Source organism: Oncorhynchus mykiss, chromosome 6, assembly GCF_057628025.1.
Source record: "Oncorhynchus mykiss isolate SJ-2025 chromosome 6, ASM5762802v1, whole genome shotgun sequence".
NCBI classification, from domain to species: Eukaryota; Metazoa; Chordata; class Actinopteri; order Salmoniformes; family Salmonidae; genus Oncorhynchus; species Oncorhynchus mykiss.
In genome coordinates this window covers 27,842,798-27,859,541 of record NC_143027.1, presented here as the reverse complement: position 1 = coordinate 27,859,541, position 16,744 = coordinate 27,842,798, and the positions used below count along the sequence as shown (strand labels likewise).

Here is a 16,744-nt window from a genome sequence, read left to right as displayed (position 1 = left end):
ACCAGGGACCTTCTGCACACATCAACAGTCACCCTCGAAGCATCGTTACCCATCGCTCCACAAAAGCCGCGGCCCTTGCAGAGCAAGGGGAACTACTACTTCAAGGTCTCAGAGCAAGTGACGTCACTGATTGAAACGCTATTTAGCGCCCACGCTAACTAAGCTAGCCGTTTCACATCCGTTACACTCACCCCCCTTTTGACCTTCCTCCTTTTTCCGCAGCAACCAGTAATCCGGGTCAACAGCATCAATGTAACAGTACAAATTTAGACCGTCCCCTCGCCCATACCCGGGCGCGAACTAGGGACCTTCTGCACACATCAACAGTCACCCTCGAAGCATCGTTACCCATCGCTCCACAAAAGCCGCGGCCCTTGCAGAGCAAGGGGAACTACTACTTCAAGGTCTCAGAGCAAGTGACGTCACTGATTGAAACGCTATTTAGCGCCCACGCTAACTAAGCTAGCCGTTTCACATCCGTTACAGCTGCACAGAAGCCTAAGATTACCATGCGCAATGCCAAGTGTCAGCTGGAGTGGTGTAAAGTTCGCCACCGTTGTTCTCTGGAGCAGTAGAAATCTATTCACTGGATTGATGAATCACACTTCACCATCTGGCAGTCCGATGGACAAATCTGGGTTTGGTGGATGCCAGGAGAACGCTACCTATCCCAATGCATAGTGCCAACTGTACAGTTTGGTGGATGAGGAATAATGGTCTGATGCTGTTTTTCATTGTTTGGGCTAGACCCCTTAGTTCCAGTGAAGGGAAATCTTAACGCTACAGCATACAATGACATTCTAGACTATTCTGTGCTTCCAACTTTGTGGCAACAGTTTGGGGAAGGCCCTTTCCCTTTTTTAGCATGACAATGCCCCGTTGCACAAAGTGAAGTTCATACAGAAATGGTTTGTTGAGATCGGTGTGGAAGAACTTGACTGGCCTGCACAGAGCCCTGACCTGAACCCCATCGTACACCTTTGGGATGAATCTGAACGCCGACTGCAAGCCAGGTCTAATCGCCCAACATCAGTGCCTGACCTCACTAATGCTCTTGTGGCTGAATGGAAGCAAGTCCCCACATCTAGTGGAAAGCTTTCCCAGAAGAGTGGAGGCTGTTATAGCAGCAAAGGGGGGACCAACTCTATATTAATGCCCATCATTTTGGAATGAGATGTTCGACGAGCACGTGTCCACATACTTTTGGTCATGTAGTGTTCTTAGCCTCTGGGGTTAACAATGGGGCTTATCCTAGAACGGTGCTTCCAAATAAACAGAGCCAGTTCTCAGCGGATTAGCTGGACAAAGTGTACCAGGCTAAGGGTGCGGCGGCCTAGTCATTGAATATGGTCACAATGCTGCAGATTTACAGTGCATTCGGGAAGTATTCAGACCACTTGCCTTTTTCCATTTGGTTACGTTACGGCCTTTTTCTAAAATGTATTAAATCGTTTTTCCCTCATCAATCTACACACAATACCCCATAATTACATTTTTGCAAATGTATTACAAATAAATAACTGAAATATCACATTTAAATAAGTATCCAGACCCTTTACTCAGTACTTTGTTGAAGCACCTTTGGCAGCGATTAGAGCCTTGAGTCTTTTTGCGTATGAGGCTACAAGCTTGGCACACCTGTATTTGGGGAATTTCTCCCATTCATTTCTGCAGATCCACTCAAGCTCTGTCAGGTTGGATGGGGAGCGTCGCTGCACAGCTATTTGCAAGTCTCTCCAGAAATGTTTGATCAGGTTCAAGTCCGGGCTCTTGCAGGGCCACTCAAGGACATTCAGAGACTTGTCCTGAGGGATCAGAGTATTGGCTGGTCGTAGCGGACTCGAGTAAACAGGTGGAGCTCCACACTGCCACGCTGGTTTCCCATATTTCTCTCTGGGGTTCATAGGCAATCACAAAAAAAGTTGTTTGACTCTGGCTCAGCGCATTCAGTTACTGGGTTTTATCATATGGATGTAACTGTCCCAGTGTGGCTCATAGTGTTCTTATGGCTGGGTCCGGGAGTGGGTGCAATGCAGTGCACATTTATCCAGGTTTCTACAGTTCCCTATGGGTTTCAGCCTTAGGGTGCGGCAGTGCGTAAAGAGGGCATTATCATGTTTACCACAGTTTTCTGTGGATTTGAGCCTTGGTCTGCCATGGCAGCGGCGAGTACACAGTTTCCAGGTTACTGCTGGTTTGCTGTGGGTTTGAGCCTCAGGCTGCCATGGTTCAACTGGTTGATGCTATGCAGCATGAATGTGCGTTTTACCAAGTCACGACAGGTGTTCTGTTTTGGACTTGCGGTTTCTTGCACGAGTACTGATATTTCAGGATGGCAAGGTAAGTATTATTATTGGAACCATGGGGTCTATGAACTTGGGCTGCAGTGGCAGCGTGTCAGTGCGCATGGCCAATTTGTAGTAGGTTCTGGTTCCCTATATTGGGCTGACAGTTCAGCGCCCAGTTCAGTATTAGGGAAAAAAGTGGCTTCTGTAACCCCTTTTTTGGAGATGTGGGCCTGCTAGTTTGGTACCAGCTGAGCTGGCTTGGGGTGTGATTGAATGTCCCCATAGAATGTTATACGGAGTGACCGACTGAACGGGAAGCTACAGTTATGAATATAACTACAGTTCCCTGAAGGCGGGAACGAGGTATAACATATTTTGGCCACATGCCGTCAGGGGGTTTGGGATCACTGAAGAGCAGTACTGAATTGAGAAATTAATGCGAGTATTATTACCAGGAAGGTAGGGCTTCCGAGGGCGGGCTCGGCATTTATTGGCCCGTTGGGTGTGATTTCAATTTTCTTCAGGTGAATATGATTGGTTGTTGACTCCCCACAGTATGTTATACCTCATTCCCTCCTTCAGGGAACAGTAGTTATATTCATAACTAAGTTTTCCTAAGGATGATAAAATCTCGATTTTAAAGTCAGCACTGGATTTTTGTTTTCTTCTCATGTTGAAACTGTTTGGACTGTATTTTGTTCATTAATCATCATGCTCTCTTGGTTATTAAGATCATTCTGAACTTCACCTCCATGGATCTGTACAGGAGTCACCTGTGTTGGTATGACCATGTTGAGATCAGAGATGGATACTCCAGGAAAGCCCCTCTGAAAGGTTAGGATTTAAGAATGTCTTAGTCCCATACATGCACTATACACTATGGTAAAGTGATGCTGAAAATAAACTTAAATGTAACACAAGGGTGTCTGGACAAAAAGGTAGTTCTGAGTGTAATAAGGTGGTCTGGTGTGTGTGTGTGTGTGTGTGTTCCAGGTCGTTTCTGTGGGGATAAGCTGCCTGAACCAATCATCTCCACCGACAGCCGCCTGTGGATCGAGTTCCGCAGCAGCAGTAACTGGGTGGGGAAGGGCTTCTCCGCTGTGTATGAAGGTAAGTCCAGAGCCCAATCCCCAGCAGCCCCATAACAACACAACTCAGCTGACTGACTGGCCACATCGGTCACAGATTGAACAACATGGCTGAAAGCAGCTCAGTGATTCTGTCAAATACCCAAGTATGACTGCCTCCATGCTGATGTATCCAGCACATCAGCATGGCTCATTGTAACATTGTATCCAGACTGTAAAGCAGGGTTGGGCAAACTTTATGGCTCGAGGGCCACATCGGGATTTTGAAATTCAACGGAGGGACGCATTTTTTGGGGGACCAATTGTTCATTCAAATCAATTTGTGGGGGCCTCCTGAGTGGTGCAGGGGTTTAAGGTACTGCATCACAATGCTTGAGGTCTCACTACAGACCCGGGTTCGATCCCAGGCTGTGTAACAGCTGGCCGTGACTGGAAGACCCATGAGGCGGCGCACAATTGGCCCAGCGTCGCCCGGGTTAGGAGAGGGTTTGGCAGGTTTCCTTGTCCCATCGCACTCTAGTGACTCCTGTGGCGGGCTGGGCGCATGCACACTGACAAGGACGCCAGGTGTACAGTGTTTCCTCCGTAACATTGGTGCGGCTGGCTTCCAAGTTAAGCGGGCATTGTGTCAAGAAGCAGTGCGACTTGGCTGGGTCGTGTTTTGGAGGATGCATGGCTCTCAACCTTCTCCTCTCCCAAGTCCGTACAGAAGTTGCAGCGATGCGACAAGATTGTAACTAACACCCCCCTTTGCTGTAGAGCATGGTGTATTGAATATAGGAACCATTTAATTTAATCCACATTATGAAATCCATCAACACATTGAAAGAAATGTGGTGAGGATGATAGATAGCTATGACGTCACTGCATGTTCTCTGCCATTCAGCCATCTGTGGAGGGGAGGTGAAGAAGGATAACGGACAGATCCAGTCTCCTAACTACCCAGACGACTATCGGCCCAACAAGGTGTGCATATGGAAGATCAGTGTGTCTCAGGGCTACCACGTCGGCCTGACCTTCCAGTCCTTTGAGGTAAGAGATACGGGCCTCTACTTGTTCCTTTCACCCCCTTTATCAATTATCACATTTTTCCATACCACTACATCATTATCCTCTGCAACCTTTGTGTATGAGGAATGAAAATGACTTGGAAGTTCTAACCTTGTCCCTTTTACCCATCCCTTCCTTAGATTGAGAGGCATGACAGCTGTGCCTATGACTACCTGGAGGTGAGGGATGGGAACTCTGAGAACAGCCCACTGGTGGGACGCTTCTGTGGTTACGACAAGCCAGATGACATTAAGACCAGTTCCAACCAGCTCTGGATGAAGTTTGTGTCTGATGGCTCTGTCAATAAGGCTGGCTTCGCTGCCAACTTTTTCAAAGGTCAGATCTCAAGGGTTTTGTACTGTATAAATAAACACCCAGAGAGTCATTGCTGATTGCATATGCCCTTGTTGTAGAAATTACCAGCCTAAGTTTCATAGTAATGAATCTCTCAGCATCATGTCATTACAAGGTGACATTTTGAGTAATTTGATAATTCTGTCATGATTGGTTGTGTTAAATTATATATAATTCAGGAGAGACAATTTCATCATTTGTGACCTTTTAATGTTTATCTTTGGTTTAGTTTTGGAGGGGTGCACTTGTAGGCTGTATGAGTTGTGAGGCTATGTAAAGGGCGCTAACCTGTTGTTGTTGTTGTGCTGGTTGTAGAGATGGACGAGTGCTCCAAGCCAGACAATGGTCGCTGTGAGCAACGCTGTGTCAACACACTGGGCAGCTACAAGTGTGCCTGTGACCCGGGCTATGAGCTGGCTGCCGACAAGCGCAGCTGTGAGGGTGAGTACAGTAGAATACTGACCTGAGCCTGCTCAATAATGCCTCCTCTACTGCAGGTCACACAGTAATGCAGTTCAGTGCTGTTCTTTAGTCACTGCCCCCCAAATACACCAGTTTCCCCACATACAGTAGCTAGAAAAAATACCTCCAGAGATGTCTGTACTCAACAGTTCGTCATTTGGGTTTATTGCCACCCAATGGGGTTGTATTTGTTGCCCTCACCCTACCAAAATTCAACCACAACTTCACAGGTAATCAGAGCACAAAGCAAGTGTTGAAAACATCCTGACATTTACGACCATCATCTGTAAATTAGAAACAGACAGAAGTGCTGCTGATGCAGCGGTTTATTGTTTTACCTTTTCGTTTTCCAAACCTGACCACTGTCTGCCTCTAGAGGAGGAGTTCTGCTATGACATGTTCTTCAAACGTTGAAAAATTATCCAACTTAACCCTTTTGGGTGACATACATTTCTGCATGTAGGGTTAGGGCTAACCCTAACCCTAACCCTAAGCTTTTGGTAAAAATATAGCAGGTTGTCTGTTAGAAAACGATCCTCAATTGTTAAATAATACCCAGCTTAACCTTTTTGGATGACATACATTGTGCTTTTAAGCTTTTGGGGGGATAAAATCCCACCAATATAGATAGATGTTTTGCACAAATTGTCATTGATACACAGTTTTATATACACCATTTTATCCTTATAACCATATGAAGTTTAGGCACATCTTAACTATTGTCCTGGTCTTCTCTCATATGGACATCTGTCTGTCTGTGTGTGTAGCTGCATGTGGAGGTTTCATCACCAAACTGAACGGCTCCATCACCAGTCCAGGCTGGCCTAGAGAGTACCCCCCCAACAAGAACTGTATCTGGCAGCTGGTGGCGCCCACACAGTACCGCATCACCCTGCTCTTTGACGTCTTTGAGACGGAGGGCAATGACGTGAGCACCGGGGTTATTATGACTGGGCACGGGTTGGGTTTGTTCTCCATGGGCCTTAATGGTGTCATCATGGATCTGTCCTCCTGTCTGTCATAGAGTACAGAATGTTGTCCTTATATTGTACTTTGTAATAGTATATATTCCTGTGCATCGTATTTGTGTACAAATTGTAATTGCATTCCCAAATGTTTCATGTTGTAATGACCTGATGCTTCTCTGTCCAGGTGTGTAAATATGACTATGTGGAGGTGCGCAGTGGGCTCTCAGCAGACTCAAGGCTACATGGGAAATTCTGTGGAGCAGAGAAACCTGAGGCCATCACCTCTCAGTACAACAACATGCGCATTGAGTTTAAGTCAGACAACACCGTCTCCAAGAAAGGATTCAAAGCTCAGTTCTTCTCAGGTGAGCCTTTGGCACTGTGTGTGTGTGTCTTTCCCTCCAAGAGTCTGTTTCTGTGTGTATGAGTGAAGGTTAATCAATTCGACCCCACAAGTGTGTTTGAGTGCTAATGCCAGTGTGGTAGTGTGGGAGGAACGTTCATGAAGGTAGTGTCCCTTTATGTCCCCAGACAAAGACGAGTGCTCGAAGGAGAATGGAGGCTGCCAACACGAGTGTGTCAACACCTTCGGGAGCTACAGCTGTCAGTGCCGCAGTGGCTTTGTGCTGCACGAGAACAAACACGACTGCAAAGAAGGTACCGATCGGCCACCTGCACACTGAAACTGAGACCCACTGGCACATTGATTCTGGGTTTATGTATTTTATGCGGGTTGGAGCTCTGGAGGTTATTTTTAGGGGGATGACTTAACAGGAGGTTGGTGGCACCTTAATTGGGGAGATAATGGTTGGAGTGGAATAAGTGGAATGGTATCAAATGCATCAGTCACATGGTTTTCATGTGTTTGATGCCATTCCATTGGCTCCATTCCAGACATTATTAGCTGTCCTCCCCTCAACAGCCTCCAGTGGATGCCTTTCTATTGCAATGATTGGAGAGCAAGTACACACTCCCTTGTGCCAAATACCACAGTGCAGCTCCTGAGTGGAGTTTGAACATTGGCCTGTGTGGAGCAGTAATGATACAAGGGAGCGATGTTGATCTTGTGGATGTATTTTTGCAGCCGGCTGTGATCACGTTGTGAACAGTGTGACTGGCACTATCACAAGCCCCAATTGGCCAGATAAATACCCCAGCAAGAAGGCATGCACCTGGGCACTCTCCACCACCGCAGGCCATCGCATCAAAATCGTATGTGTCCCCCTCCAACTCTCTCTACAGTCTTAACATACAGATTGCATGTGTGTGTAGGTATGGGTATGTGTTTGTGGGAAGGGGAGTTTGGGTGAACTGTGGAAACCATTGAGGACTTTGCACTGTACCGTACTGAGCACCACAGCCTCTGCTTGATTGAAACAATCCCCTAACCACAAATGTCTCCCCCTTCTGTCACAATCATACCGTTTTGTCTTAATCCATGGCAGACTGTACATATCTCAGCTTTTTGAATATGGTTAACTTGGCCAATGAAAAGTGATTGCATGTGTCTATGCTCTTTATTCCAATTGGTTTCTTAAGGTTATTACCCTGATAGGGAACCATTCTATTTCATACTCAGCTCTTCTAGCTTTTGTAAAACAGGCTGTATACCTGCCACCTTCTTTCCTTATTTCTCTCCCCTCATGCTTTGTCTCAGGCCTTCAATGCAATTGACATGGAGGCCCATCTAGAGTGTGCCTACGACCACATTGAGATCTACGACGGGCGCGACAGCAAAGCCCCCAGTCTGGGTCGCTTCTGTGGCACTAAGGAGCCTCCTCCCATCATGTCCAGCGCCAACAAGATGTTCATCCGCTTCTTCTCTGATAACTCTGTTCAGAAGAAGGGCTTCGAGGCCTCCCACACAGCAGGTACAGTGGGGCAAAAAAGTATTTAGTCAGCCACCAATTGTGCAAGTTCTCCCTCTTAAAAAGATGAGAGGCCTGTAATTTTCATCGTAGGTACACTTCAACTATGACAGACAAAATTAGAAAAAAAATCCAGAAAATCACATTGTAGGATTTTTTATGAATTTATTTGCAAATTATGGTGGAAAATAAGTATTTGGTCAATAACAAAAGTTTATCTCAATACTTTGTTATATACCCTTTGTTGGCAATGACAAGAGGTCAAAAGTTTTCTGTAAGTCTTCACAAGGTTTTCACACACTGTTGCTGGTATTTTGGCCCATTCCTCCATGCAGATCTCCTCTAGAACAGTGATGTTTTGGGGCTGTTGCTGGGCAACACGGACTTTCAACTCCCTCCTAAGATTTTCTATGGGGTTGAGATCTGGAGACTGGCTAGGCCACTCCAGGACCTTGAAATGCTTCTTACGAAGCCACTCCTTCGTTGCCTGGGCGGTGTGTTTGGGATCATTGTCATGCTGAAAGACCCAGCCATGTTTCATCTTCAATGCCCTTGCTGATGGAAGGAGGTTTTCACTCAAAATCTCACGATACATGGCCCCATTCATTCTTTCCTTTACACGGATCAGGTCGTCCTCTTCCCTTTGCAGAAAAACAGCCCTAAAGCATGATGTTTCCACCCCCATGCTTCACAGGAGGTATGGTGTTCTTTGGATGCAACTCAGCATTCTTTGTCCTCCAAACACGACGAGTTGAGTTTTTACCAAAAAGTTATATTTTGGTTTCATCTGACCATTTGACATTCTCCCAATCTTCTTGTGGATCATCCAAATGCTCTCTAGCAAACTTCAGACGGGCCTGGACATGTACTGGCTTAAGCAGGGGGACACGTCTGGCACTGCAGGATTTGAGTCCCTGGCGGCGTAGTGTGTTACTGAACCACCCGTGTGGTTCTGGGATTTTTGCTCACCGTTCTTGTGATCATTTTGACCCCACGGGGTGAGATCTTGCGAGGAGCCCCAGATCGAGGGAGATTATCAGTGGTCTTGTATGTCTTCCATTTCCTAATTATTGCATTAAAAATCCTACAATGTGATTTTCTGGATTTTTTTTCTCATTTTGTCTGTCATAGTTGAAGTGTACCTATGATGAAAATTACAGGCCTCTCCTACTTAAAATGATGAGAACTTGCACAATTGGTGGCTGACTAAATACTTTTTTTGCCCCACTGTATATTACTGCCATCACAACTTAGACTCTAGCCCGCTTTGTGAATAGAAATACTGCAGTGGTTTCTCTTAAATTGTCATTGGTTAGTTCCTTCTAAATGATGTCTATTTATTTTATCTCCAGAGTGTGGAGGTCGTTTCAAGGCTGAGGTCAAGACCAAAGACCTGTACTCCCATGCTCAATTTGGTGACAATAACTACCCCGGTGCATCTGACTGCCAGTGGGTGATCGCTGCTGAGAAAGGCTATGGGGTGGAGCTCATCTTCCAGACCTTTGAAATCGAGGAGGAGGCTGACTGTGGCTACGACTACATGGAGCTCTTTGATGGTGCCGACACCAAGTCCCCAAGGCTAGGACGCTACTGTGGCTCTGGGGTAAACTCACCGATAACCTCATTTATTGAAATACTTTTTCTGGCCAAAGTATTTTTTAGCACCAACAGTATACTGTCATAATATAATTTCATAATATAATTTTTCTCTCGTTCAGGTCTAGTTTTATTGAACGACTGCAGCTGTGTTAAAACAACACTTTCAGAGGCAGTGTAAAATTACCTCTGCAGTCGAATAACCTTTTATACTGTGTGTCTGTGTTTGAGCGCTAAAGAATGGCCCCAGTGTTGTAAAGATTTCCACTCCGCTCTCCAGCTTTAATCACTTTGTTAAAGTTGATGTGTTCCTCTGGGTTGGACAATATTGCTTCAGTAGCAGCTGAGCTCAATAAGAGCGGGCCCTGGCTGGCTTGTGATAGGCTATCATGGTCTCCAGCACTGAGCTGTAACTGAGAATGAATCAGCCAGTGCTGAGGCTACAGCGGGTGGGGGGTAACTGGAACAATGAGGCCACTGGGGAGTTGAAACGTTAGCTTCATAGGCCATGGAACACCCTTGATTTTCATTTAACATACTTAATAATAAGCCTTTCTCTCTAGCTACTTTACTGATGCCTGGTACTGTAAATCAGTTCTAGCAGGAACTGGAGAGCACATAATGTACCAAAATTACCCCTTCCTCCATCAAGTCTTTTTTAGACATGTTGGACTAAACTGCAAACTGAGATTGTAAAGTAAGGTGGAAAGCTCATTATGGGTTTTATTGGAGAATAAGTTATTCACGCCAACAGCCCTCCCCCTCCCTTACGCTACAGTTCCCTCAGTCTATATCTGTGAGATATAATTTGGTTTTAATTGAAGTGCAGTCAGAGTGCCAGAAACCGACAGCCGTTAACTCAATCTGTGTGTTTTTTTCCTCTGTTCCCCCAGCCTCCTGAGGAGATCTACTCTGCCGGCGACTCCATTGTAATCAAGTTCCGCTCTGACGACACCATCAACAAGAAAGGCTTCCATGTCCGCTACACCAGCACTAAGTTCCAGGACACACTGCACTCGCGCAAGTGACCAGCGGGGGCCGGAAAGGGCCGGGTGGGGAAGAGGGGCAAGCGGAGGGGCCCACAGGGGAGGCGCCAGCCTGACACTCGGAAACCTTCGGCCACCAAGATCATTCAGAAACGACAGAACAGCCGCAAGACCACCAACCGCACCTCAGTTCCCAGGGGCTCAAGCTCCCGACAGACTGTGAGGAGTAAAGCCATTCTGCAGTAGACCTTGTTTTTACCTTTTTTATGGTTATGATTGGGGTGGGTGGGTGGATATTCGGTTTAGGCGGATTCAGGGGGAAAGTTTATCTATCCCCAGGTTTTTTATTTTATTTTAAAAACAAATGCCTCCTAATGAGAGCTAAATGAACAACAGTGGATTCTCAGGACCTGTAGGAAGGCAGGCATCAGCTGGACAGATCCCTGCTTTTGTCAGGCCAGCCCACCATGCCAGGGGGGGAAGAAGGAGAAGAGGAGGAGACCGGAGGGAGTTCCAGAGGGATTAGCCAACCCCAACCTCCTGGCCGCACTCCTCCGGAATACTAGAGCTCCTCTCCTCACATTCCCATCCCTATTGTTCAAGGATTCCAATCCATAAGAGGATTAGAGGAATACCTTTGACTTGAGGTTTTGATACTGTATGTCAGAGAATTGCAAGTGTAATTGGAATTGTCCTGGCAACCAGTACAGGATTCTCATTATTACCATTAACAAGGAAATTAAGGAAGCAGTTATCTAATAAATAAAACGTGACCCATGTCTTCTGGTTGGTAATTGCTTGCCCATTGAGCGGCTATTGCTGTACCTCTCTGTGTAATTGTAATGAGTATGATTATTCAAAGGGAAGTGACATGCTTTCCTCAACTCAAATCAGTAAGCACTTTACAGTGAATTGTTCCAAATCATGAACTAATGATATTTTGTCAAATGCAAGTTCACTTATTTTTTATGCATTTTTATGCAAATCACTTCTATTCCCTGATTATTTTTTCATTGCTCCATTTAGTTTCTCAGGCGTGCTGGAGATCTGTTTGTACCCTGTAACATTGGGGAATAAAGATATGGTTTCTGTTTCAGTGTTGATCTACAGGTTTAATGTGCAGGATTTTCTCCTACTAGACTAAAACTCTCCATAGATAGTACAATATCCAGGTGTAAGCCAGAGCCTCCTTTATTGTAATAGAAGGCTCTGGGTGCTGGCAAGTCTGAGTAGTCATTGTCATAGCAACCATTGCACAATATAATCATCTGTTTATGGTGGAGCACTGCAGAAGTCCATGCTGGTATGAAAGTGTTGGTATTTTGCAGCAAGACTGATGTTGAATACATGTCAATTACTGTTATCCCACTATATTTTCAGGTTATTTTTCATTTGACTGACAATTCCAGCTGTGTCACTTAATGTCTTTGCCTTTATAACCAATCAATGCAGATGTTTAGCATGGTTGGATTTGTAAAAACCAATGGATGTGCTTGTGATAACAAAGTAAGTGCTATGTGTGCTTGTATGCTGCCATATGCTCCTGTCTCTTTTCAGCTGTCTGTGTTTAGCATGTGCTGGTTAGGTGAGAGTCCTGGGCACTGTAGAGAGAGAACTTCCACAGGAGTCAGAACTGATTGTTTTCTAATAGCCTGAAGCACATTGGTCTGAGACTGCCAAGCTCCATAAACCAATGAAGACCAAGCATTTTCAGTTATTCAATCACACACTCTTAGCTCCGCAAAAAGGCTAACCATTTCATCTTCTGAAATTATTTCCTGGGTTTAGTTTGAGTTTCAGGCTACATTTGGTTTCAACATATCTGTAATAATGATGACCTGTGAACATATCCAGTGACCTCTGACATAATGGTTCAGCCACTGTTTTGCTCTGTACAATACTGCCTTATTATTCATGTTGCATGAGTGATAATGTTATCAAGCAATAATCCTCAGGGTGGCACCAAATAGACTGTGAGCTCACACTAGCTGTGCTCACTGGAAACCAAATCTGTACATTTAACAGTAACAAATAGCGTAGCCTGTCTTTGTGCATTTTAAATCTGCTAATATGAAAAGTATTTCTGTATTTTTTTTTTTCTTGTTCAGCAGGAAATACATGGTTCTGTTCAGTAAAATTAAAAAGCAATTATTCTTGGAATCCATTTAATTAACTAAATATTATATTCTCTGCCATGGTTGATGGACAGTAATTACAAATTCTGAAATGATCACATCAGCTTGTCTCATACAGCTCTAGTAGGATATATAAGCACAGACATCTAATCATATTCCATATTGAGCTCGCAAGTGGTGCAGCGGTCTAAGGCACTGCAATTCAGTGTGTCACTACAGTCCCTGGTTTGAATCCAGGCTGTATCACATCCGGCCGTGATTGGGAGTCCCATAGGGAGGCGCACAATTGGCCCAGCGTTGGCCGGGATAGGCCATCATTGTAAATAAGAATTTGTTCTTAACTGACTTGCCTAGTTAAATAAAGGTACAAAACAATGTTGAACATAAGCTGTCAGGGTGCTGTGTGCTTTAGGGCTCTATTGAATCGCTTTACAGATATGCAATAGAAATGTAAAGGTAATTTCAGATTGAGCCAACATATGCAGCGTTTACGATGAATGCAGCCTCCGCTAAAGCGGGAACATTGTTATTAAATTTTAATCGCGCTGTAAAGCTGAACTTCCGCGGTCTGGATTGAATAGAGACACTCGTCATCAGACAGTAGGTGGCTTGTGGATATCTATGTCAATAACAGTTCTTTGTTTGCCTAATGATTTACATGAAAAATGATTTGCGCTCGAGCTATTTGTCATTAATTATTAACTGTCACCAGAGAAGACATGTCCCAGCTGTCACAATCGGCTTAGTGTGACACTCGAATTCACTGAGCGTCACACTAAACTGATTGTGACATCTCTCTTAGTATCTCTGCTCCCCTGAGATATGGTGTTACCAAGCAAAATCGGAGGCAAGGGCAGCAAACCAAGGACACACACAAGTGTGATTGTAAAAACTTGAGCCGTAGTTAAGAGCAGTACACTTGCAATCAAAAACAATCAAAATAACAGTGAAATAACATCTCTTTTGGATGTTTGCCCTTCAAGAACGTCTATAATTTCCTCAGATAGAGTAAGTGGGTAGTGCATTAGAAGTGCAGTTGAAATGTGCCTTAGAACCTTAGATGGTTATATGCCACATAAACCTATATCATTTCAAGTATCACTCTTAAATCAGTTTGAAATTAAGGGAATTAAATTAACCACTTTTTTTCTTCCTCCATCTCTCATACCTTTTTTATTTAACGATTACAGCAACAGGTCTACACACATAATGTACTGAAGTATTACAGATTCCACAATAGACATAAGGTCAATTCCAATTGAGCAGACGTGGAACGTTAACAGTGAATGCAGTCGCCATTAAAGGCGGAATATTGCCTGTAAAATTCCATCACGCTGGAAAGCTGAAATTTCCGCAATGTGGATTGATTAGAGTCCTTAATCCAGTTACAGATTCATAATGTAGGCTAACTTAAAAAACATTATTTAAGCAATAATAACGAGGCCATGTGTTATGACATTTTTATCATGGCTGTGACCTGGTCATTCGCCTCATGGCATAGACTAATGTTGTGCGGTCTAGCTGTTTGTTCACTCACACCCTCCCACAATTGCTAATAGCCTAACCCCTCCGTATCCACTAGACTATATGATTAAGTGAAAATCTGAAGCCTGCACCCGACCCTAACCCGCAAATATAGAAAATACACTGTAGTCTACAGTCAAAGACTGCAGAATGTTGTTTTTTTTGCCGAATTTGGAAATGTTCCTGCTTCTAATTTCCGACATTTTGGTAGGCTATTTCGAGAGTTTTTGACTAAGGTTCTATCTGCATTTTTGTCAAATTTGAGTTATAGACAAAGCCTTGTTTTGTTAAATGGTCTCTAGTTATATAATACTCTAAATAACCCCAATTGATGTTGATAAACCAATGAGGGTTTGGAACTTTAATGCCAATTATCTCAGAATCATCGTTTTGTAGATATAAACTTACAGTCCCAAGCTCCCTGAATGAGACGTAAATGCAACAGAAGTCAAACTTTAGGGGGGGGGGGGGCTTTAAAAATATGCTAATTTAATCATTCTTTAAAATGTAGTGGTAAATGCACTACATGACCAAACGTATGTGGACACCTGCTCGTCGAACAACTTCCAAAATCATGAGCATTAATATGAAGTTGGTCCCCCCTTTGCTGCTATAACAGCCAGTGGAGGCTGGGAAGGCTTTCCACTAGATGTTGGAACATTGCTGATGGGACTTGCTTCCATTCAGCCACAAGAGCATTAGTAAGGTTGGGTACTGATTAGGCCTGGCTCGCAGTCTGCATCCAATTCATCCCAACAGTGTTTGATGGGGTTGAGGTCAGGGCTCTGTACAGGCCAGTCAAGTTCTTCCACACTGATCTTGACAAACCATTTCTGCATGAACCTCGGTTTGTGCACGAGGGAGGGCATTGTCATGCTGAAAAAGGAAATGGCCTCCCCCTAACTGTTGCCACAAATTTGGAAGCACAGAATCGTCTAGAATGTAATTGTATGCTGTAGCCCAAACCATGAAAAACCATTATTCCTGTTCCACCAAACTTTACAGTTGGCACTATGCATTGGGGCAGGTAGTGTTCTGGCATCCACCAAACCCAGATTAGTCTGTTGGACTGCCAGTTGGTGAAGCGTGATTCATCACTCCAGAGAATGTGTTTCCATTGCTCCAAAGTCCAGTGGCGGTGAGCTTTACAACACTCCAGCCGACACTTGGCATAGCACGTGTTGATCTTAGGCTTGTGTGCAGCTGCTCGGCCATGGAAACCAATTTCATGAAGCTCCCGACTAACAGTTATTGTGCTGACGTTGCTTCCATAGGGAGTTTGGAACTCTGTAGTGAGTGTTACAACCCGAGGACAATTTTTATGCGCTTCGGCACTCGGCGGTCCCGTTCTGTGAGCTTGTGTGGCCTACCACTTTGAGGCTGAGCCTTGTTTCTCCTAGGTGTTTCCACTTCACAATAACAGCATTTATAGTTGACTGGGGCAGCTATAGCAGGGCAGAAATTTAACCAACTGACTTGTTGGAAAGGTGGCTTCCTATGAAGGTGCGATTGAAAGTCACCGAGCTCTTCAGTATGGCCATTCTACTGCAATGTTTGTCTATAGAGATTGCATGGCTGTGTGCTCGATTTTATACACCTGCCAGCAATAGGTGTGGCTGAAATAGCCGAATGCACCATACTTTTGTATATATAGTGTATGTTTTACATTGGTAAATATGAAAATAAAAGCTTCTAAATTAAACGAACACCCCCACTTCTCTGTTATGGATTAAGCCATGTATTTCTATGTGGAGCACTGTACACTGAGTAGTGTTGAATTTCTTTATGCATACATTTTGCTCTGTACTTCCTAATTGTCGCTATTTGTTTTCCATGCGTCCTTGACAAAAAATAACCTATGCCTTTATTGCAATGCATTAGATGTATCTGTTGATTTATCATCGTTTGCTTTTGTCAGTCAGTTGTTTAGAGTGCTCATTGCTTTTTTTCCCAGGCGTGCGAGGGTACTGTTGTTCTTCGTGCCATACTTGGCCAGTACTAGACCATTTATTTACCTTTATTGTTTTTTTTAATCAATATTAGTTTTCTTTCCATGATCAGCTGATGATGGTCGACAATATCACTAGATAACTAGTACAGGGTTTAAATTCAGTGTCCTAATTCAATTGTTAAATGCTCAATAATGACAAATAGCATTAACGTAAGGAAAGGTAGTATTTTATATCACATGATCTGTGAAGACGCCTAGCATTAACTCTTGAATTATGGACAACTCATGAACTAGGGTGTACAACATGTTTTGATTCAACTCATATTCTATTGAATGTTGGCTACCTGTCCTGCGTGTGTTCATGTGTAAAATTGCCTTGGCTGAGAGGATAGGTAGAGTTTTCCCACCTTTTTTTTTTTACCACTACATCAGAGGCTACTGGTAGGCCTATTTAAAGTTCATGGTGAGACGCAT

General features: G+C 44.2%; 1 protein-coding gene across 2 annotated transcripts in view; it reads left to right on the top strand.

Moving 5' to 3' along the window:
• The window catches only part of LOC110525648 (bone morphogenetic protein 1), a 53,612-nt gene extending 40,792 nt beyond the window's left edge, over positions 1 to 12,820 (top strand). For both annotated transcript variants that reach the window (XM_021605968.3, XM_090237447.1), the window contains 12 exons: positions 3,020 to 3,122; positions 3,282 to 3,398; positions 4,263 to 4,408; positions 4,567 to 4,762; positions 5,096 to 5,221; positions 6,010 to 6,170; positions 6,395 to 6,575; positions 6,742 to 6,867; positions 7,295 to 7,422; positions 7,868 to 8,081; positions 9,431 to 9,681; positions 10,568 to 12,820. In XM_021605968.3, coding sequence (XP_021461643.1) covers positions 3,020 to 3,122; positions 3,282 to 3,398; positions 4,263 to 4,408; positions 4,567 to 4,762; positions 5,096 to 5,221; positions 6,010 to 6,170; positions 6,395 to 6,575; positions 6,742 to 6,867; positions 7,295 to 7,422; positions 7,868 to 8,081; positions 9,431 to 9,681; positions 10,568 to 10,702 — 1,884 coding nt within the window. In that variant the 3' untranslated portion in view covers positions 10,703 to 12,820. The remainder of the gene's footprint in view (positions 1 to 3,019; positions 3,123 to 3,281; positions 3,399 to 4,262; positions 4,409 to 4,566; positions 4,763 to 5,095; positions 5,222 to 6,009; positions 6,171 to 6,394; positions 6,576 to 6,741; positions 6,868 to 7,294; positions 7,423 to 7,867; positions 8,082 to 9,430; positions 9,682 to 10,567) is intronic.
• Positions 12,821 to 16,744: the final 3,924 nt, after the last annotated feature.